General features: G+C 35.8%; 1 protein-coding gene across 1 annotated transcript in view; it reads right to left on the minus strand.

Moving 5' to 3' along the window:
• Positions 1-20,550, minus strand: part of FREM2 (FRAS1 related extracellular matrix 2) — a 357,328-nt gene that overhangs the window by 329,539 nt on the left and 7,239 nt on the right. The window contains exon 2 of the mRNA XM_007952448.1: positions 16,250-16,339. Within this exon, the coding sequence (XP_007950639.1) occupies positions 16,250-16,339 (90 nt within the window). The remainder of the gene's footprint in view (positions 1-16,249; positions 16,340-20,550) is intronic.

The raw sequence follows: 20,550 nt of genomic DNA on the forward strand, positions 1-20,550 counted from the left end.
CAAACAGTTAACAGAGATTTGTGCAGCCACTCTCAATATCTATCACAACTATCAGGAGACAGGTGATGAGTGCATAAGTGCTTCCAATGAGTGAACAGAGGAGCATATTACCCTGCTTACTCAGATACATCCAAACAAACAAACAAAAAAAAAAGAAAATGAAAATCTTGGGCAAATCACCCCAACATACAATTACCAATGAAATATAAATACAACAAAGTCACAATGTCATGTAGACAACAGACAATCACAGTTCACACAAATAATAAAGATAAAGCAGTAGAAACAAAGGAGCAGGATACAGTCTCAGAACACATCCCTGAGGAAGAAGCAGCATTGGAACTCCTTTATTAGGAATTCAAAAAAATTATATTTAGGTACTTTCAATGGATTAAGAGACAGATCAAGGAAAACAATGACAAAATTAAGGAAAACCCTAGAACAATTTCAGAAGAAAGTACAAGAACAAAGTGACAAAACAAATGAAAAATTAGAAATTATACAAAATCTATAGAGAGAATCTAGAAAATTAACACTAAATTTTCAGAAATAAATAGCACATTGAAAGGACAAAGGAGTAGAATTGAACCAATGGAAGACAGAATTATGAGATTGAAGACAAATACCTGAATAATTTTTGGAAAGGGATTAATCAGAAAAAAGATCAAAACAAAATGAAGAAAGCCTAAGATTCATGCAGGATACCGTAAAAAGAAATAACCTATGTATAATAGGAAATCCGGAACAGAAAGATAAAAATAAAACAACTGAGAAAATTCCCCAAGACTTGATGGAAGAGAACTTCCCTGATATGATGAAAGATGAAAATATATCCATTCAGGAAGTCCAATGAACCCCAAACAGGATAGACTCCTAAAGAAAATCACCAAGATATAATCATCAAACTCACCAAAACCAAAGACAGAAAAAGAATTCTGAAAGCAGCATGGGAAAAATGAAAAGTTGACTACAAAGGGTAACCAATAAGACTGACCTCTGATTTCTGAACAGAAACCATGTAAGAAGGCAATGAAATAGTATATATAAAACCCTGAAAGAGAAAAATCTCCAATGAAGAATTATATACCCAGAAAAATTGTCCCTCAAATATGATGGTGAAATTAGGACATCTCCAGATAGGCAGAAATTAAGAGAATTTGTTAAAACTAGATCAGTCTTACAAGAGATGCTAAAGGGAGTCCTGCGAAAAGAGAACTAATAATAGCAAACAACAACTGACAATTAATACACATGAAGATATAACCCAAAAACCAACCCAGTTATGGAAGTATCTAAAGTAAAATGAGCTTACAAAATTGTAAACAGGGAACCAGAGACATCAATTGACAAATGAAGATAATTAAAAAACAAAAAGAGAGAAAAAATAGTGTGGTTAAAGCACTTCTAAATGGTGAGGAAGTCAAAGGAGTTGCAAGATAGAATGAAGTGTTCTAAACTCAGGGAGAAAATTATAAATTACAAGGTAACATCAAAGAAAAACGATAAACCTTCACATCACAATAAAAAAAAGAGGACAAAACACAAACAAATTCACTGCCATCAAGATGGATCCAACTCACAGTGACCCCTCCTTGGGTTTCTGAGGTGATATCACCTCTGAAGTAGATTGCCCAATCTTCCTTCCAAGGAGTGGCTGGTGAGTTTGAACAACCAGCCTTCTGGTTAGCAGTCAAATGCCTTAGGCACTGTACCACTAGAGCCCCAAAAAAGACACAAGTACAAATATTTAGCAAATAGTAAAACAACAGCAATGAAGGAAATCATAACACAATTTATAAACATAAGGAGTTCAGCACAGAAAATTATATGGAACAAAGAAACCAGGAATACCATGATAAAACACATAACAAAATGATGCAACAAGTTCATACATGTTGATAATTACAATGAATGTTAATAGATTAAATGCACCACTCAAGAGATGGAGAGTTGCAGAATGGATAAGAAAACATAACCTATCACTATGCTGTCTACAAAAGATACACCTTAGAGACAAAGACAAAAGTAGACTAAAAATCAAAGGTTGGAAAATGATATATCAGCAAATGGTAACCAAAAAAGAGCAGGAGTAGAAATATTAATTTGTGATGAAATTGACTTTAAGACAAAAACCACCATAAGAGACAAGAAAGGACATCATATAATGATTAAAGAATCACTTGAACAAAAAGATATAACCATAATAAATATCTATGGACCCAATGAAAGAGCCCCAAAACACATAAAGCATACATTCAAAGAATTGAAAAGACAAATAGAGTACACTACAGTCTTAGTAGAAGCCTTTAATACACCACTTTCAATGAAAGATAGAACTGGAAAGAAACTCAACAAAGACACAGAAGAACAAAATAATACAATCCATCAACTTGACCTTTGATCTTTACAGAGTACTTTACCCAACAACAGCACAATCAATATACATTCTTTTCCAGTGCACATGGAACATTCTCCATGATAGACCATAGGTTAGGTCATAAAGCAAATCTTAATAAATTTAAAAACATTGAAACACTGCAAAGCATCTTCTCAGATCACAATGCTCTCAAATTAGAAATCAACAATAGGAAGATCAATGGAAAAAGAGCAAACACATGGAAACTGAACAAAACCCTCCTTAAGAAAGACTGGGTAAGAGAAGAAATAAAAAAATGAAATTAACAAATTCTTTGAATCAAACAAGAATGAAAACATAACATGCCAAAATATTTGGGACAAAGAAAAAGCAGTCATCAGAGGCCAATTTATAGCAATAAATGCACACATCAAAAAAGAAGAAAAAGCCAAAATCAACACCTTGGACCAACATCTCCAACAATAAGAAAAAGGACAGCAAGAAAAGTCTACAGTCACCCGAAGAAGGGAAATAATAAAGATTGAACACAAATCAATTAAACAGAAATGAGAAAGACAACAGAAAAAATCTACAAGACTAGAAGTTGCTTGTTTTGAAAAGATTATCAGAATTGACAAACTGGCAAATTTAACAAAGGAAAAGGGAGAGAACACCAATAACATGAATAAGAAACAAATTGGGTGACATCACCACAGAACTAACTAAAATAAATAGGATAATATCAGGATACTATAAAGAACTGTACTCCAACAAATTTGAAATCTAGAAGAAATGGACAAATTTCTAGAAACACACTACTTTCCTAAACTAACCCAGATTGAGGTGGAAAAGTTGAAGAGACTCATAACAAAAGAAGAAATTGAACAGGTCATAAAAAAATTACCCACAAAAAAAGTCCTGGCCCTGACAATTTCATCAGAGAATTCTATCAAACATTCTGAGAAGAGCTGACACCAATCCTACTCAAACTATTCCAGAACATGGAAAAGGATGGAATCCATCCAAATTCATTTTATGAAGCAAGCATAATTTTGATACCCAAACCAGGCAAAGACATCACTCAAAAGGAAAACTACAGACCAATATCCCTCATGAATATACATGCAAAAATCTTCAATAAAATCCTAGCCAATAGACTCCAACAACATATCAAAAAAATCATTCATTATGACCAAGTGGGGTTCATATCAGGTATGCAAGGATGGTTCAACATTAGAAAAACAATCAACATCATCCACCACATAAATAAAACAAAGGAAAGAACCACATGATCATATCAATTGATGCAGAAAAGGCATTTGATAAAATCCAACACCCATTCCTGATCAAAACTCTCAGGAAAATAGGAATATAAAGGACATCCCTCACCAAAATAAAGGACATATATACAAAACCAACAGCCAATATTATTCTCAATGGAGAGAGACTGAATCCATTCCCTTTGTGAATAAGAACCAGACAATGATGTCCTTCCTCTATCATCACTTTTATTTAACATTTTATTGAAAGTCCTAGCCAGGGCAATAAGGCAAGAAAGGGAAATCAAGGGAATCAAAATTGGTAAGGAAGAAGTCAAACTATCCCTATTTGCTAATGATATGATCATATACATAGAAAACTCAAAAGACTCAGCAAAGATACTACTGGAAATAATTGAGAGATTTAGCATTGTGGCAGGACACAAGATCAACATACAAAAAAAAGTTAGATTGCTCTACACCAGCAAAGAGATTGCTGAAAAAGAAATAAGGAAATTAATACCATTTACAATAGCTACCAATAAAATAAAATAATTGGGAATAAATCTTACCAGGGACACAAAAAGGAGCTCTGGTAGTGTAGTGCCTAAGACACTTGACTACTAACCACAAGGCTGGTGGTTCAAACCCACCAGCCACTCCTCAGAAAGAAGGTTGGGAAATCTACTTCCATAGTGATACCACCTCAGAAACCCAAGGAGGGGGTCACTATGAGTCGGGTCCAATTTGATGGCAAATAACGACAACAACAACAGGGACACAAAAGATCTGTATAAAGAGAACAAAACACTATTTCAAGAAACCATGAAATCTCCATAAATGGAAGAACATAATATACTCATGGATAGGAAGATTAAACATTGTGAAAATGTCAGTATTACCCAAAGCAATCTATACTTTCAATGCAATCCCAGTTCAGATCCCATCCACATTCTTTAAGGATATGAAAAAAAAAAAAAAAAAATCACTAACTTTATGTGGAAAGGAAAGAGAAAGATCTTGGATAAGCAAAGCACTATTGAAGAAGAACAAAGGAGGTCTCACAGCCCTGGATCTCAAAACCGACTGGACAGCCACAGTAGTCAAAACTGCCTGATATTGGTACAAAACAGACACATAGACCAATGGAATAGAATCAAGAACTCAGAAATAGATCCATCGACCTATGGTCAGCTGATCTTTGACAAAGGGCTGAAATCCACTAAGTGAGGAAGAAATTGTATGTTTAATAAATGGTGCTGGCAAAACTGGTTACCTGCAGAAAAATGAAACAAGATCTGTACCTCACACCATACACAAAAACTAACTCCAGATGGATCGAAGACTTAAATGTGAAACAAAAACTACAAAGTTCCTCAAGGAAAAATAGGGGCAAATTTGCGAGCTCTAAAACATTAGAAATAGACTATCAAGCATAACCCAAAATGCACAAATAGCAGAAGACAAACTAGACAAACGGGACCTTCGAAAAATTAAATTTGTATGTGCTTCCAAAGACTTCTTCAAAAGAGTAAATAGAGAACCTACAGATTGAGAAAAAAATATTCAGCAATGACATATCTGACAAGGGATCTATCTCTAAAATCTATAGAAAACTCCAACACCTAAACAACAAAAAAACAAATATTTCAATTAAACAATGGGCAGAAGACATAAATAGACGCTTCACCAAAGAGGATATTCAGGGTGTCAACAAACACGCAAAGAAATGTTCATGATCATTAGCCATTGGAGAGATGCAAATCAAAAGAACAAAGCTACCATCTTGTCCCAGCACTAGTAGCAAAGTTCAACAAGACAGAAAATAACAAATGCTGGTGAGAATGCAGAGAGACTGGAACTCTCATACACTGCTGGTGGGACTGCAAAATGATACAACCACTGTGTAAAGAAGTATGGAGATTCTTTAAAAAGTTGGAATTAGAAATACCATTTGAATGCCATTCCATTACCAGGTGTATATCGTAAAGAAGTGAGAGACCGGACAAGAACAGATACATGCTCACCCATGTTCATCACAGCACTATTTACAATAGCCAAAAGATGGAAAGATGGAAAAAACCTAGGTGCCCATCAACAGAAGAAAGGATGAGCAAACTATGTATGCTACATTCACAGTGGAATACTATGCAACCCTAAAGAATAATGTAGAATCTGCAAAACACCACAGAATGTGGAAGAACTTGAAGGACATTATGCTGAGTGAAATAAGTCAATCACAGAAGGACAAATATTATATTGGTCTGTTATTGTAAAAAGTCAAGGAAATATTTATATATGGAAGGAAATTTTCTTTGTTCATTACCAAGGGTGAGAAGGGAGGGAGGGAACAGTGAAAGACAGGTAGAGACAGGTATTGATTTGGGTGAAGGGAAGGACAATGTACCAAATATGAGTGATCAACACAGTGACACTGAGGAAGAGGAACATATAGAGTCGTAGGTACAGGTAGGTACAGGAAACAAAGATGAACCCTTTTGAACATGCAGTACTGTGTTGTTAGTGATGATAAATTTTGATCTATGGGTGGATAGATGGGTGGACCGGCTGAACGATTAGGTATGTCTATGCAGGGGGAATGTGCCCATGACCATGTATAGGGTTGGCAGACAATGTTTTTACAAGTGCATTTGTATGTTCTGTAAGAATTTCCAGGTACGTAGTAGAGCTGACAAGGGATAAGGCTATATTCTCTTCTTGGGCACAGTCAGCTACACAAAGGGAGTGAGTAGGTTGACCTGTGGGCTCAGGACCATGGTTGTAGGGGACATCAAGCTCAACTGGCATAACATACTACACAAAAACATTGTTCCACATCCTACTTTGGCGAGTAGTGACTGGGATGTCAAAAACTTGCAAACTGCCATCTAGATGCAATTATGGGTCTCTCCTTGTCCAGAGCAAAGAACCAAAGATGCATAGAAACAATCAGTCCAAGGGATTGGTACATCATGCACTCCTTAGCCTATAGGACTACAAGGCCAGAAGAACTAGATGGTGCCTGGCTACCACTGCCAACCACTTGGAGGGGGAATCTATGCAGGAGATCCTGGATAGAGTGGGAAAACAATGCAAAAAAAACCTGAAAATCATAAAAACAAAAGGGACCGGGTTTGCTGGTTTGATAGAACCTTGTGGCACCCCTAAGACTATTGCCCCTAGCTGCTCTTCAGATCTGAAATTGAACCCAATCCTGTGGCTTCCAGCCAAAAAGAGAGAAACATATGAACTGAACATTTACCTTAGGTAGATACCCTCCTTGGAGTGATCAATAATGTGTATGCACAGGGAGACAGCTTAGGGGGCAAGAGTGCATGATAAGGAAGAGCACAGGGAAGAGGTAACTATGGGGAGGAAGTGGGAGGAGAGCTGTTGTACTGTGGGGAAATTTAGTCAATGTCATGAGACAAAAGTGTATGTGAGCTGCTGTATGGAAAGTGAATTCGCTCTGTAAACTTTCACCCAAATCACAATAAACATTTAAAAAATAATAATGGAAATAAAATTTGGGTTTAAGATGACATCATCTCATTACCTATAAAAACTTTATTTTTTAAAAGGTGACTATAACTGTCTGGAAAGCAAATACAGATATATATTAGACCTCTAGATACATGGCCAGTAAGAGCTCATACTTACTCAAAGTTTTAAAATTTAAGAAAAGTTCTCTTTGCACTACATTCAATTTGAAGTACACTTTTATATCTTTGTAATGAACTTAAAGAATAACTGATAAATTTACTGCATACATTCCTATTTAAAAGGCATAATTTCTTTCATGGACATAGTACAGATATCTTAGCAAGTCATGCTTTTAAAATCAAGAATCTCACAACAAAACACACAAAATTCTTCTTCCACATTCTACATTGGTGAGTAGTGACTGGGGTCTTAAAAGCTTTCAAGCGGCCATCTAAGATGCAGCTAATGGTCTCCTATGGTAGGAAGTGAAGAAGAATGCAAAAAAACAAGGGCATTTGGAAGCAATCATCCCTAGGACATGATAGCCCTCAAGATCAGAAGAACTAGATGGTGCCCAGCTACCAATGCCAACCACTCAGGAAAGGATTGAATCTGGAGATCCTGCATAGAGTGGGAGGAAAAATGTGGAACAAAATCCAAAAACTCAAAAATGACCAGAATTACTGGTCAGATGGAGTCTGGTGGGACCCCCAATACTATGGTCCTGGGATACATTCTGGGCTGGAATAAAACTCACTCCCATGGGCTCAGCCCAATAATAAACAAGATGTACACGCAGACCACTCAACCCAGGGTGACCCACTCACTTACTCTGTGGAAAAGCATCCCTTGGAGCAATCCATCACAGGGCACCAGAGGGGCAACATTTCCTCATACAGAGGAAACGTGGGACACACAAGAGTACATAACTATGAGGCACACAGGGGCAGGAGGTGGGTTACTGAGCAGGAAGGGGAGGAGACTGGGTTAGGGCTGGGGATGGTAAGTGGGGAGTGAAACTAAATGTTCACGTAATGTAATGTTGAATGTAAAATAAATTCTGCTCTGTAAACTTGCACCTAAAGCACAATAAAATAAATAAATAAATAAAGTAAAATAAAAAATCTATCATCAGAAGAGCTTGATGACTTGAACTATTTTGAACTGCTAAATGAATAAAGAAAAGCAGTCAACACCCCTCCCAGGGCCTGTGTTCTAATGGATCTTGGGCTACTTTTCAGATTAAAAATCTTTGTATTAGTGCCTGACATGGCTTCCTTGTCTTACAACTCTCAAGGCAGTGGTACCTTTCCTCTAGTTCTCATGCCATTAGCAATTACTTTTATTGCCAAGAATGCTTACTTTTTTCTTCTAAGCTGAATATGTCTGTATAATCTTTTAATGCTTGTACTTAGACCTCATTTTCCTACTCATTACACTTATATATATTTTTCTAGACCTCGCTTTAAATCAAGCTAATTATTGGTAATTGTCTTGCCTTGAACCTTGAAGTCACTGGTCTTCTTCAAGCTAAAGCTTGTGTTCTATCTAGAATGAATTCTATCTAGAATGAAGAACTTGCGGTCTCCTTGTATCTGAGTATTCCACTGTCAAATAGGGAATTAAACTCTGAAAGGCTTGACCTTAACTGACTTTTCATATATAGAAATGACTTTGCAGCTTCTTAAAAGAAGCTATGCCAAGATGCTATTTATATGTTTCAATACTGTATGAATTAAGGATCCTATTGGATGTAAAATTGGGCCCAAAAGAATCATAGACAGAGGTAAAAAAAAAAAAAAAAGTCCAGCCAGATACATTATAATGGCCAAACATTCTCATGTCTGATGCCCTAGTTTCACTGCCAAAAACTAATAGGCAGAACTTACTTTCTGAGATGGCAGGTCACATGAGAGTTCAAATGAGGAAACAGCAAACCAGTTTTCATAATGAAGAAAGAAGCAGGGCTCCTCCTACACATGTTATCAAGCCAGATGACTGTATATCTTAATGCTTTCTTATGCCTAACAAGAAATATCTCAGACCCAATGCTGAGGGCTTGAAATGTAAAACAAAACAAAACAAAATTTAAACTAGCAAACATGTACACAATGACTTTTTAATGAGGATCAGCAATATTTTATGCTATAGCTTTCTACTGTTCTATTTCTAATGTTATATCATATTACACGATGAAAAACATTGTGGTAACTAAAAACAGTTAAGTTAGTGGCTCTAGCTTTAGAGTTTTAGTAATTCATAGAAAATATCTGTTTTCCTTTCCATTTTAAAGTGTATCATTGTTTATATATAGGCTTAACTTCTTTTTGGAAAATAATTCTTTACGAATAATGTGAGGTCCCAACTGGTGGTTACTGTGAATCTTCAACCTTAAGCATATTTCAGTGAAGGTTTCAAAGGAATTTTCACAAAAGTTGGTTTCATGTGTTTAGAAATGTGAAAGATTTACTGAAAATCTTTCTTGGTGCCTCAGGGATTTATATTACTTCTAGGATAGGAGTAACATAAATAAAAGGAATGCAGAGAGTCCATTGCAATTGTTTATAGGTGCTTTTCTTAGAATATCATTTAACTGATCCTTGTGTAAAAAGGGGGCTGCTTTTCCAGTTTATACATTGCTTCATTTGAATATTTGTTAAATATTGACCAGATGCTCAACCCTCAGTGAACACTGGATTACAAAAATGAATACACTTTGTGTGTGTGTGTGTGTGTGTGTGTGAAGGGTTCTCTCTTTCTCTACTTTCTCTACTCATAGGGTCTTCACATCAACAGATAATTATAATACAACATTCTTGCAGTAAAAAAAGGTAGGAATAGAAATACAAAAGAAGGCATGACTGATTTTGCCACCATGATGTGGGGAGCATTGCTGGAGAGGAAATGACATTTGAGCCAGGCATTGAAGAATGATTAACAGTCATTAAGGTTGAGGGTGGGACATACCTGGAATAGTTATGTGAGATTGGCTTTCACATCACCATAAAGAGTTAGACAAGTTCCTTTGAGAGGAAACTAAAAGAGAATGGAAGCACTTTTGTGTAAATTTCATAGAAAATTTATAGAGAATGGAAGGCTAAGAATGAATCAGGTAAAAATATATTTGACTATGAAGGGGATAAAAAGAATACATGCTCCCTCTCTTCTCTTCCCTCCATGAATTTTAGAGTATTGGATCTAGAATTAGAATTCAAAGAAGCAATTCTCAAAGGTGGATGCATTTCCCCAAGTCTTTACTAATATCACATAATGAATTACCATCATGAAGGTTAAAAAGGGTGAAAACAAAAAGAAATGGCGTTGATTTTACTAAATCCATTAAGTGATTCCTTCACAAATCAAAATAAATGAGAAAAGTTGTAGAGAAATCCATAGGTGATTGCTATTTATCAGAGATTGTTAGATGAGCCCACAGATAACTGGAATGCAGCTCCATACTTCAAAGCTTGACCATGTAGACTCCAATTATGATTCATATATGTCACTTGGCCCCAGACACCTGAATGAATGGATTATTCTGACATAACATTTTCATGCTCTTCTCTAATAATACAATTTTCATGCTCTTCTCTAATAATCCAATTTCATATTTCATTAGCTACATTATAGTTCTAAAAATTATACTATGATCCCCTGGAAGAGTACTATTAATATTAGGATGATATGACCATAAGGAAATTTAAAATAAAAATTCACACTCTAGAAGAGAAAATTGTTTTGTCTACCCTATGACCAGCTTCTAAGCTGGACAGTGAAAAAAGGAGACAGAAAAAGGATCCTTGTGTTCAAAGTGTGGTGTCAGCAAAGAACATTGAACATACCGTGGACTGCCAGAAGAATGAACAAGTCATTCATAAAAGAAATACAACTAGAATACTCCTTAACATGAGAATGTTGAGATTTTGACTTGCTTACTTTGGATACGTCATCAAGACCAGTCACCAGAAAAGGACACTATGTTTGGTAAAATAGAGAGTCAGCAAAAACAAAGGAACCCCTTAATGAAATGGAATCACACCACAGTCACAACAGTGGACTCAAACACACCAGCAATCATGAAGATGGCACATGACCAGGCAACATTTCATTCTGTTGTACACAGGGTCACCATTAATCAGAACCAACTTGATTCAACCAACAACATCATCCACAGATCCTACACTGATTCTATTTTTACCTACTAAACATTCCAAAATATTTGGTTTGCTGAGCAAATAATATGAGAAGCTGGATTATATGGAGAAAAAGATGGCATCAAGATTGGAGGAAAACTTATTAACAACTTGAGGTATGAAGATGACACAACCTTGCTTGCCGAAAGTGAGGAAGACTTGAAGCACCTACTGATAAAGATCAAAGACTACTGCCTTCAATATGAATTATACCTCAACATAAATAATAATAATAATAATAAACAGAAATCTTCACAAATTGACAAATAAGCAACACCATGAAAAATGGAGAAAAGATTGAAGTTGTCAGGGATTTCATTTTGCTTGGATCCACAGTCAACGTCCATGGACAACATACTGAATTGGGCAAATCTGTTGCAAAAAACCCTTTCAAGTGTTAAGGAGCAGAGATCACTTTGATAATTAAGGTGTGCCCGACCCAAACTACAGTATTTTCAGTAGCGTCATGTGCATGTGAAAGCTGGACAATGAATAAATGAGATCACAGAAAAATTGATGTATTCATATTGTGGTGTTGGTGAAGAAACTGAAAATACCATATACTGCTTGAAGAATGAACCAGTCTTGGAGGAAGCACAGCCAGAATGCTCTTTAGAAGCAAGAATGGCTAGAGGCCCTCTAATGTATTTTGGTCATGTCAGAAGGGACCAGTCCCTGAAGAAGGATGTCATGCTTGATGAACTAGTGAGTCATTTAGAAAAGGGAAGACCCTGAATGAGATGGCTTGACACAGTGGCTGCAACAATGGGCTCCAACAGGAAAGATTGTGAGGATGGCACAGACCAGGCAGGGTTTTGTTCTTTTGTGTCACTATGAATTGGAGACAATTCCACGGCACCTAACAACAATAATAGATACTTGGTCTGGAGAACCCTGAAAAATTCAAGGGCTTTACTCCCTCTTATGCCTACCCTAAATAGTGTAGAAGTTATCACTGTTTGGGGAAAGAATCTGGGATTCAATCAGCTTCTAACTGTCTGGCTGTGCAACTTGAGTGCATTAATTCTCATTTCTATAACTCAAATATGAATAATAAACACAAAGGGAATTAGAAAACTCACAGAATACTATGAAGGAAAAATTACATAAATAACAGTATATTATGTAGAAAGTTTAGGATCTCATTTAATTAACCCTAAGATACAAGGATCTGTGTGTGTTTGTATTTACACATGTATTATATCAACTAATATTTATTAAATTCAAACACAGTAGAATCATGTGAAACAAAACTCTTGGCATTATCTGATCCTTCAATAGTGTATTCTTCATTGCTTCTATGTGGTAATAGATGCAAAACTTCCCCAAAACCAAAAGTAGTACTCTGTCCTAAGCATCACTCCATCATGGTGAATGGTCACTAATGTTTTACCACATCATAACACAGAAGTATCCTGCACCCAGCCATGTTCTTATGATAATAGGATTAAATCTGAAACAAGAGGTTTTAGCCTTCTGTTTTCAATCTTCTCTTTCATTCTTAACTCCTGAGATTCAATGTTACATTTCATTTTAAGATTCTTCAAGGATTGTTTGCCCTAGTAATTTCCTTAGAACGTTACTGTTCTATAGCCAGTCTTGTTGACACAAAGAAGGTGAACTTAGTGGACCGAAAAGAGAATTGAGAGTATAAAGTTCTTAATTTTATTCCACAGTGCCTTAACTTGATTCCCAGATGTGAAATCTGGTATCATTTCATGAAGATAGTTTGAATTCAGTAGCCAAGCTCATAGGTCCAAAAAAGTCTATCATCACCTAGATGGGAAGAGCAGTGCCTTTAAGAGGGCTCTATCACCTTCTGGGTGGATGCATTTGGGGAAGTTACCTCACTTCTCTGAGCCCTAGACCCCTCTAACTGAACAATGATAATAAGCCTTGCTCATAGGATCCAAGGACCTAGCGTAATTCCTGAGACATATATGTATCTTTGAGAACTGTCAAAAGTATCCTACGTGTGGCCTCACAAACTGTTGTCTATCACATGAAGTTTTAAATTGCTAAATTTAACTATTTTGAAAATAAAATTCATATTAAAAATCAAACCAGGTGCCAAGGAGTTGACCCTAACTCATGGCAGCTCCTTGTGTGTCAGAGTAGATCTGCTCCATAGAGTTTCAATGGCCTTTTGGAAATACATTGCCAGGCCTTTTTCCAAGGCACCTCCGAGTGGATTCAAACAGCCATCTTTTTAGTTAGGAGCCAACCACTTAACCATTTGTACCATTCAGGGACTCTTAAATGTTTATATTGCAATCCACAAAATAAATTCTTTTCTAGAGTATATTCTGGTTAAATTAGTAACTGAATTACTAGAAAAAATGTATATATATAGTTGGATCACACAAATACTCAAAATTGTTAGGCATAAATCTTACTTTTATAGAAAGGAATAATGTCTTGTTTTTTTTTTTCCTTTCTACTACAAACATTGAAAGTTTATGTTTGGCAAAATACCTCATACTTCCCAGAGAGCAGAATTTCATTCCAAACACTCTGTAAATTTAAATAATATTGTATTTATTATTCAAATGCTAAAATATTTTGAAACATATTGTAATAACCAGGTAGGTATACTCCTTAGAACCACTAATCAAGGGACTCCAGAATGTGCACAGGGAGATAGCTCAGAGGGCAGGGATGCATAGGAAAGAAGGACACAGGGAAAAGATAACCACAGGGAGGAAGTGGGAAGAGAGCTGTTATATTATGGGGATTGAAATCCACATCATAAAAAATAAATGTGTATGAACCACTATAAAGAAAATAAATTTGCTCTGTAAACTTTCACCTAACTCACAAATTAAAAAAATAAGAAAAGCATGAGGCCCAGATGTTAAAAAATAAATAAATAAATAATGCAATAATACTAAAATAGTAAGAATCAGAGAGTGAAACAATTTTGAAATATGTATATGGCCTTTTTTTTAAATTATTCTTTTTAATCTTACTGGTCTCTAATGTGTTTATTCTGCCAAAGGGATTTTTTTAATATCAGAGAAATGAATGTAAATTCTGTACAATAGACGGTTTGTTGAAATCTTCCAGAGTCCCACAAGTAATGCTATCATCTCAGTGGGGAAGAGGAGGCTGAAGAGCAATCTCTCTGGAATTTGTCTTTCTCGCGTGAAACTAAAGCTCCTGAGATGATTTGCTCCAATTTCCATAAACTCTAAGACATTCTTTAAAGGCCCAGGCACATTTTCAGCAAATTCAAAAATAAATCCATCTTCTCCAGGCAGTCATTCCTCACATAATATTTTGAAATATGATACTGCATAATGTATGATACTGCATAATGTTTTGCAAAGTTTGGATAGAGACAAAAGTTTAAAGTAAATGCTACCATTCCACACAGCTAAGGAAATGTATAGAATAATACAGTACATGCTGTTTTTTTTTTTTTTTTTTTTTTTAAATAACGGACAAAAAGCAAAATGCAAAAATTATATGGGTTTTAATGTTTCAGAATAATTGTACACATTGAATTTTGAAACTATTTTGTCATTTAAAAGAAAATCACATATATTCTATTAAGGTCTATTCAGTTATTCTGAAAGAAAAATACATATAGTGTCTTGAATCAAAAATTTAGTCCTAAAATTTTGATATGCTATACAGACTTGAATTATTTTAGGACCTAAAGTCTATTTACAGTAGCTTTTCCCATTGGAGCAGCAAGATCCAAAGAGCAGATACTTATTTTTTCATAAGTTAGTTCCTTTCTTAGAACACTACTTCATATGAAGGTCCCTTTTATCAATAGGTAGAATACTTAATTATGACTTGGTTACTATAAACATAAAGAATTAGATTTATTAAACCTTTGATTTATAGCAGAAATCAAATATGTTGAACCCAAGTCAACCTACTATTTTACTTCTCTGGCACCCACCCAAATGATGCCATTTCTCAGAGCAGTGAACACTTGTCCAGTGATATTTTAAACAAATGCTTTTAATGATTCAGAAATAGAGTAAGGATGTACGTTTTGGAGATAAATGGCATAATCTTGTGCCATTTTAAAAAAGCATCATGAGGGAATAGTATGATCTGTATCATTTCTCCTCTGTCTCTTCTCCCTCATTTGTTTCCTCCTCTCTCTGTGCTCTGTACACACCAAACACATACTCCCTGAGATTCTCTTACTTTTTCTGAGTGGATTAGATAAGAAAACAATCTTTCTGATGAATCTAGAAATAGCCAGTTTCTCTATTCATCTGTAAGGTTATAATGAAAATGGTCAACAGCTGAAGAGTGTGAGTGGTGGAGTCAGGACTTTGAAAGAGAAATGTCAAAACAAACACTGAAAAGATTTAGACTACAGGTTGCATCCCATTCTCTGCTTCAAACTTCAACAAGAAAATTTTAGCTAGAGTAAATTCTAAAATCCCCAAAACTAAGAAAATCATTAGAAATTTATTGGAAACACTGAAGTTGACGAGATAAATGTACATTTATTTAGAACTGATTTATTGGTGAATGTAACACGTTACCTACCAGCATTTGGATGCAAAGTAGAAAAAGTCACCCCTTTGAGCAGACATACTCTGGTGGGCGCATGGCTTGTAAATGGAGCTGGGGCTAAATTCCAGCATCCTCTTATTGCCTTAAGCAGGCACTCTTGTGCAGTGCAAAACCTGAACAACTGCACATGGGGATCCCATTTATAATATATTTTTCTCTTTAGTGTTTCACAAATCATAAGACTAAAAAAATATATATAATATGACAAGAATGTGTACCTATAGTCTTTGCAGGGTAGAATTTTATCAGTTTAAGACTATAAAGTTTTCTACAACAAATCCCAAATCCACTCAGTATGAATTCAGGTGAGAATAAAATAATACTTGATACAGATTCCTTGCAATAAAAGTGTCAAACAGCAACAACATAAGTCACTTTCCTTGTTTACCTTAACAGGAGAATTGAATACTCACCACTATCTTCAACTGTAAAATGGAACATATCACTTGTGGCATTAGCTCCTTCTCTTAAGATGTAGCATATTTTCATATCATCAATGTCAGCTAGAAAATAACCAAAGGACAAGATGATGAATTACTGGGACAAAAATGATGACTCATTATTTATGGTAAATATTGTTAGTATTGCTTTTCTGTAACCATATATATGTTGTCTTCCCATCCTAAGAGAAACAGTGTTATCTTATTTCTCTTATCTCCAGACCCTTGGTTTCAGCTGTCTTATGGAAATCTGATTCCTTACACAGAGAAACAGAATGAAAGAGTTAAGTTATAATAATAGCAAGGTGTTGCCACTCCCAGTGGTATTTGCATGTTCATGCACTAAAGGAATGACTATCTAAATATGGAATGCCAACCACCATGACAGGTGGAAAGGAGATATTTTGAGGCCTGGCTGATTTCCTGGCACTCCTGAAATCAAACCCTTTGCTTCTTTATAAAACTGGACTTCAGTGCAAAGAGGCTGTTCCTTTACTCTGGTGAATATTTCTTACCTCTTATGGTACAGTTGGTTGCTTTTAAGTTCTCTGAAGTTTAAAAGGAAAAATTGATGAGAATTGGGAAAAAAAAAAAAAAAAAAGAAAATCCCACAGATTAAAATAACTAGTATGACTCAATATCAGAGAGAACTTGAAACAGAAAACATCTAATAAAATTTGAAGCCTTTATTCATTGTGACAATAGATTTATACTGCTTCAGAAATGTTATAGTACTTTCTCACAATCATATCCTTTTGCATAGATTTGTTTTCAGTATTTTTAAAATGCTTTCACCCATGTTACCATTTTCTCTTCTCAATAATGCCACACAGACAACATAGTAAATCAAATAATCCATCATAAAACAAATATTCTGGTCTATGATAATCATTCACAATACACCATTATTTGATCTGGGCCAATAAGTGAGTAGTTATTTCCAAAGCTATATAAAATCAAGATTACAGCTCAAAATAGCTTCAACAATGAATATAAACTTCATTTGTTTAGAGTGTTTTCTTGGGTCATTGCATCTCCTAAGACTTCTACTAGATTCATGCTATTGAGTTTTGTTGTTGTTGTTGTTATTTGCCGTCGAGTCGGCCCCGACTCATAGCGACCCCTCCTTGGGTTTCCAAGGCAGTATCACTACAGAAGTAGGATTGCCCAACCTTCCTTCCGAGGAGTGGCTGGTGGGTTTGAACCGCCAGCCTTCTGGTTAGCAGTCAAGTGCCTTAGCCACTATGCTACCAGAGCTATTGAGTTTAGGGAGTTATATTTAAGAAAATGATTTCATGAAAGTATGATCTCAAATGATGCAAAGAATTAGAATCAACAAATTACAAATTAATCCATTAAATTCTATGCTTCCACTTTACAGACATGAGTCTTATGCTTTACTTTGGCACACACAGGAGCTCTGGTAGCATAGTGCCTAAGGCACTTGACTGCTCACCAGAAGGCTGGCGGTTCAAACCCACCAGCCACTCCTCGGAAGGAAGGTTGGGCAATCCTACTTCCGTAGTGATACTGCCTCGGAAACCCAAGGAGGGGTCGCTATGAGTCGGGGCCGACTCGACGGCAAACAACAACAACAACAACAACATTGTTAACTGCCTTCAAGTCAGTCCCCAACTCATGGTGACCCTTTGTGTTAGAGAGTAGAACTTCTCCACAGAGTTTTCATGACTGTAATCCTTATGGAGTCCCTAGGTAGAACAAACAGTTAAGTACTCAACTACTAACTAAAAGGTAGGTACCTCAGAAGACAGGCCTGGCAATCTGCTTCCAAATGGTCACAGCCTTGAAAATCCTATGGAGTGCAGTTGGTAACTAACACCACCACCACCACTACCAAATCTTTACAGAAGCATTTCACCAGGCCATTTTTCTGTAGCAACACTGAGTGAATTCTAACTCCCAGCCTTTAGGTTAGCAGCCAATCACACACTGCTTACACAATTGACAGTCCTTCAACAGTTGATGGTACTTTCTTGCTAATAGAGGTGCTGGGAGATGAAGTCCAGGATCTTTTGTTCTCCCTCAGCACTTCATTCCATCTCATATCTGATGTTTCTGGATGCTTAAGTAGCTCAGTGAAGGCCCTGCACAGTTTTTTTGCATGTTGGCTCTTACAACCCTCAACTTTTACAACCTTCAACTTATCAGCAAAGAACAAAGTGAACTCTGGTCTAATCACATCTTTTTAGCATAGGGACAATGACCTCTGGTCATGTGGGAAAGACTCTTCCTTAACCCTCCCATTCTTCCTAATGTTAAAAGAAAAATCCAAAGGCTCTACTATGAGAAAACAACTTGATAAAACTATGTATGTAGTGTACTCAAGCTCTGTATCAACGTTTTCATAAGCAAAAATTGCAGTAGTTAGATGACAGTTTAATTGAAATAAATCACTACTCTGATTTTTAAGAACATTTTTTTTTTTAAATAAAGAGAACATAAAAGCAATTATTTGACACTGAAGTCTCAAAATTTCCCTCCAAGTTAGGGTAATATTGATTAGTTGGAACAAACTGAATCCCTTTTCATTTTCCTTTTAATTCTGTTAAAAATTCATAATTAAAGAAGACGTGTGTTTGCTTTTACTTTCAAGTAACTATGAATTTATTACAACTATTATTGTATTCTACAGATACCCCTAAATATACCATAAAAAATACAATGAAAATATGTAAACATTCAGTTTCTTAAAGCAGAGAAGTATTAGGAACATAAAAACCTAATAGCCAAAATGCTACCTTCTTTAAGAAAACACCTGAGAATGAACTAGATTTTCTTCGATTGTTAAACATGCATTAAATTTATTTCAGGCTATCTACACTATGGCTGGTTTTGATTCTAAGTTAACAAACACTCCCAGTAACCACATCCTATTTCAAACTCTTTGGGGACATTTTTGCTTTTCTAGAAACAATTTATAAATTATCCCACACAAGATACTACCATGCATTTATTATAAAGAAAAAAATCCAGGTACTTAACACAAATGACTTAGACCTGGAGCAAAGGGTGCAGGGGCAACTTGAGGAAAAGCTGAAATTGGAAATAACTAAATATAACTAATTAATTTCTGCATTCTGTAAATTCTGCCTTGATAATTTTTCTTAATAATGAAATTCAGTAAATTTTAGAACTGATTTTTTTTTTTTTTTTCTCCCAAGGATCATTTGGGAGTCCCTGGGTGTCTCAAACAGTTAAGCACTCAACTACTAGACAGAAGGTTGGCAGTTAGAAGCCACTCAAAAGTGTCTCAAAATTAGGCCTGGTGTTCTGCTTTCATAAGCCTTGAAAGTGTGATGTAGCACAGTTCTACTATACACACCTGGGGTCATCATGAGTCCTAATTGACTCAACAGGAATGAACAACAACAACAGGGACCAGTTAGTGGGCATTGTTGGTTCAGTGATAGAGTTCTCCCCTCTCATGCAGGAGACCCATCTTTGATTCTCAACCAAAGCACCTCTTATTTTGCTACCACCCATCTGTCCATGGCAGCTCATGTTGCTATGATGCCAAACAGATTTTGGTGGAGTTTCCAAACTAAGACAGATGAGGAAGAAAGGCCTGGTGATCTACTTCCCAAAATCATGCAGTGAAAACTCTTGGATCATAATGGTCAGATCAGCAACTTATCATGGGGATGGCTCAGAACCAAGGCAGTCTTTGTTCCATTGTTGTCTGACCAACTCAATGGTAGCTAACAACAACAATAACAAGATCACTTATTCAATCAATTTGGGAATAATCTTTTCTGGCCACATCTGCTACACTGACTTAGTTCATTGAATTAGCCATCAAAATACAGTTTCCCTTATCGCTTCACAAAACAGAAACAAAATAATTAATAAAAACACAACATAATCCTCACACTAGAGATTGCTTTCATTTCTCCTGTTGGAATGGCAGCCATGATAGCTGTACAATGGTGCCTTCCCTCTTTTATTCACATTTTTAATATTCATAAATAACTGCTCCAATCCAAATACCAGCCTCAACTTGTTCGACTGAGGGCTTTGCAATGTAGTATCAACAATTTTCCTAGTCAATATTTGGATTCCTACTGGAATCTGATAATTAACTTTTAGAAGCTAATCTTAAAATCTTACCTTCAATTTTTATAATAAATTTAAACTCCACTACCATCGAGTAAATTTTGATTCACTGTGACCCCTATTGGATTTCCAAGACTGTAAATCTTTACGGAAGTAGATTGCCTCATCTTCCTCCTGTGAAGCATCTAATGGCTTTGAAC

The sequence above is a fragment of the Orycteropus afer genome, unplaced genomic scaffold (genome assembly GCF_000298275.1).
Source record: "Orycteropus afer afer isolate SDZICR_OR568_19922 unplaced genomic scaffold, OryAfe1.0 scaffold00338, whole genome shotgun sequence".
NCBI lineage: Eukaryota > Metazoa > Chordata > Mammalia > Tubulidentata > Orycteropodidae > Orycteropus > Orycteropus afer.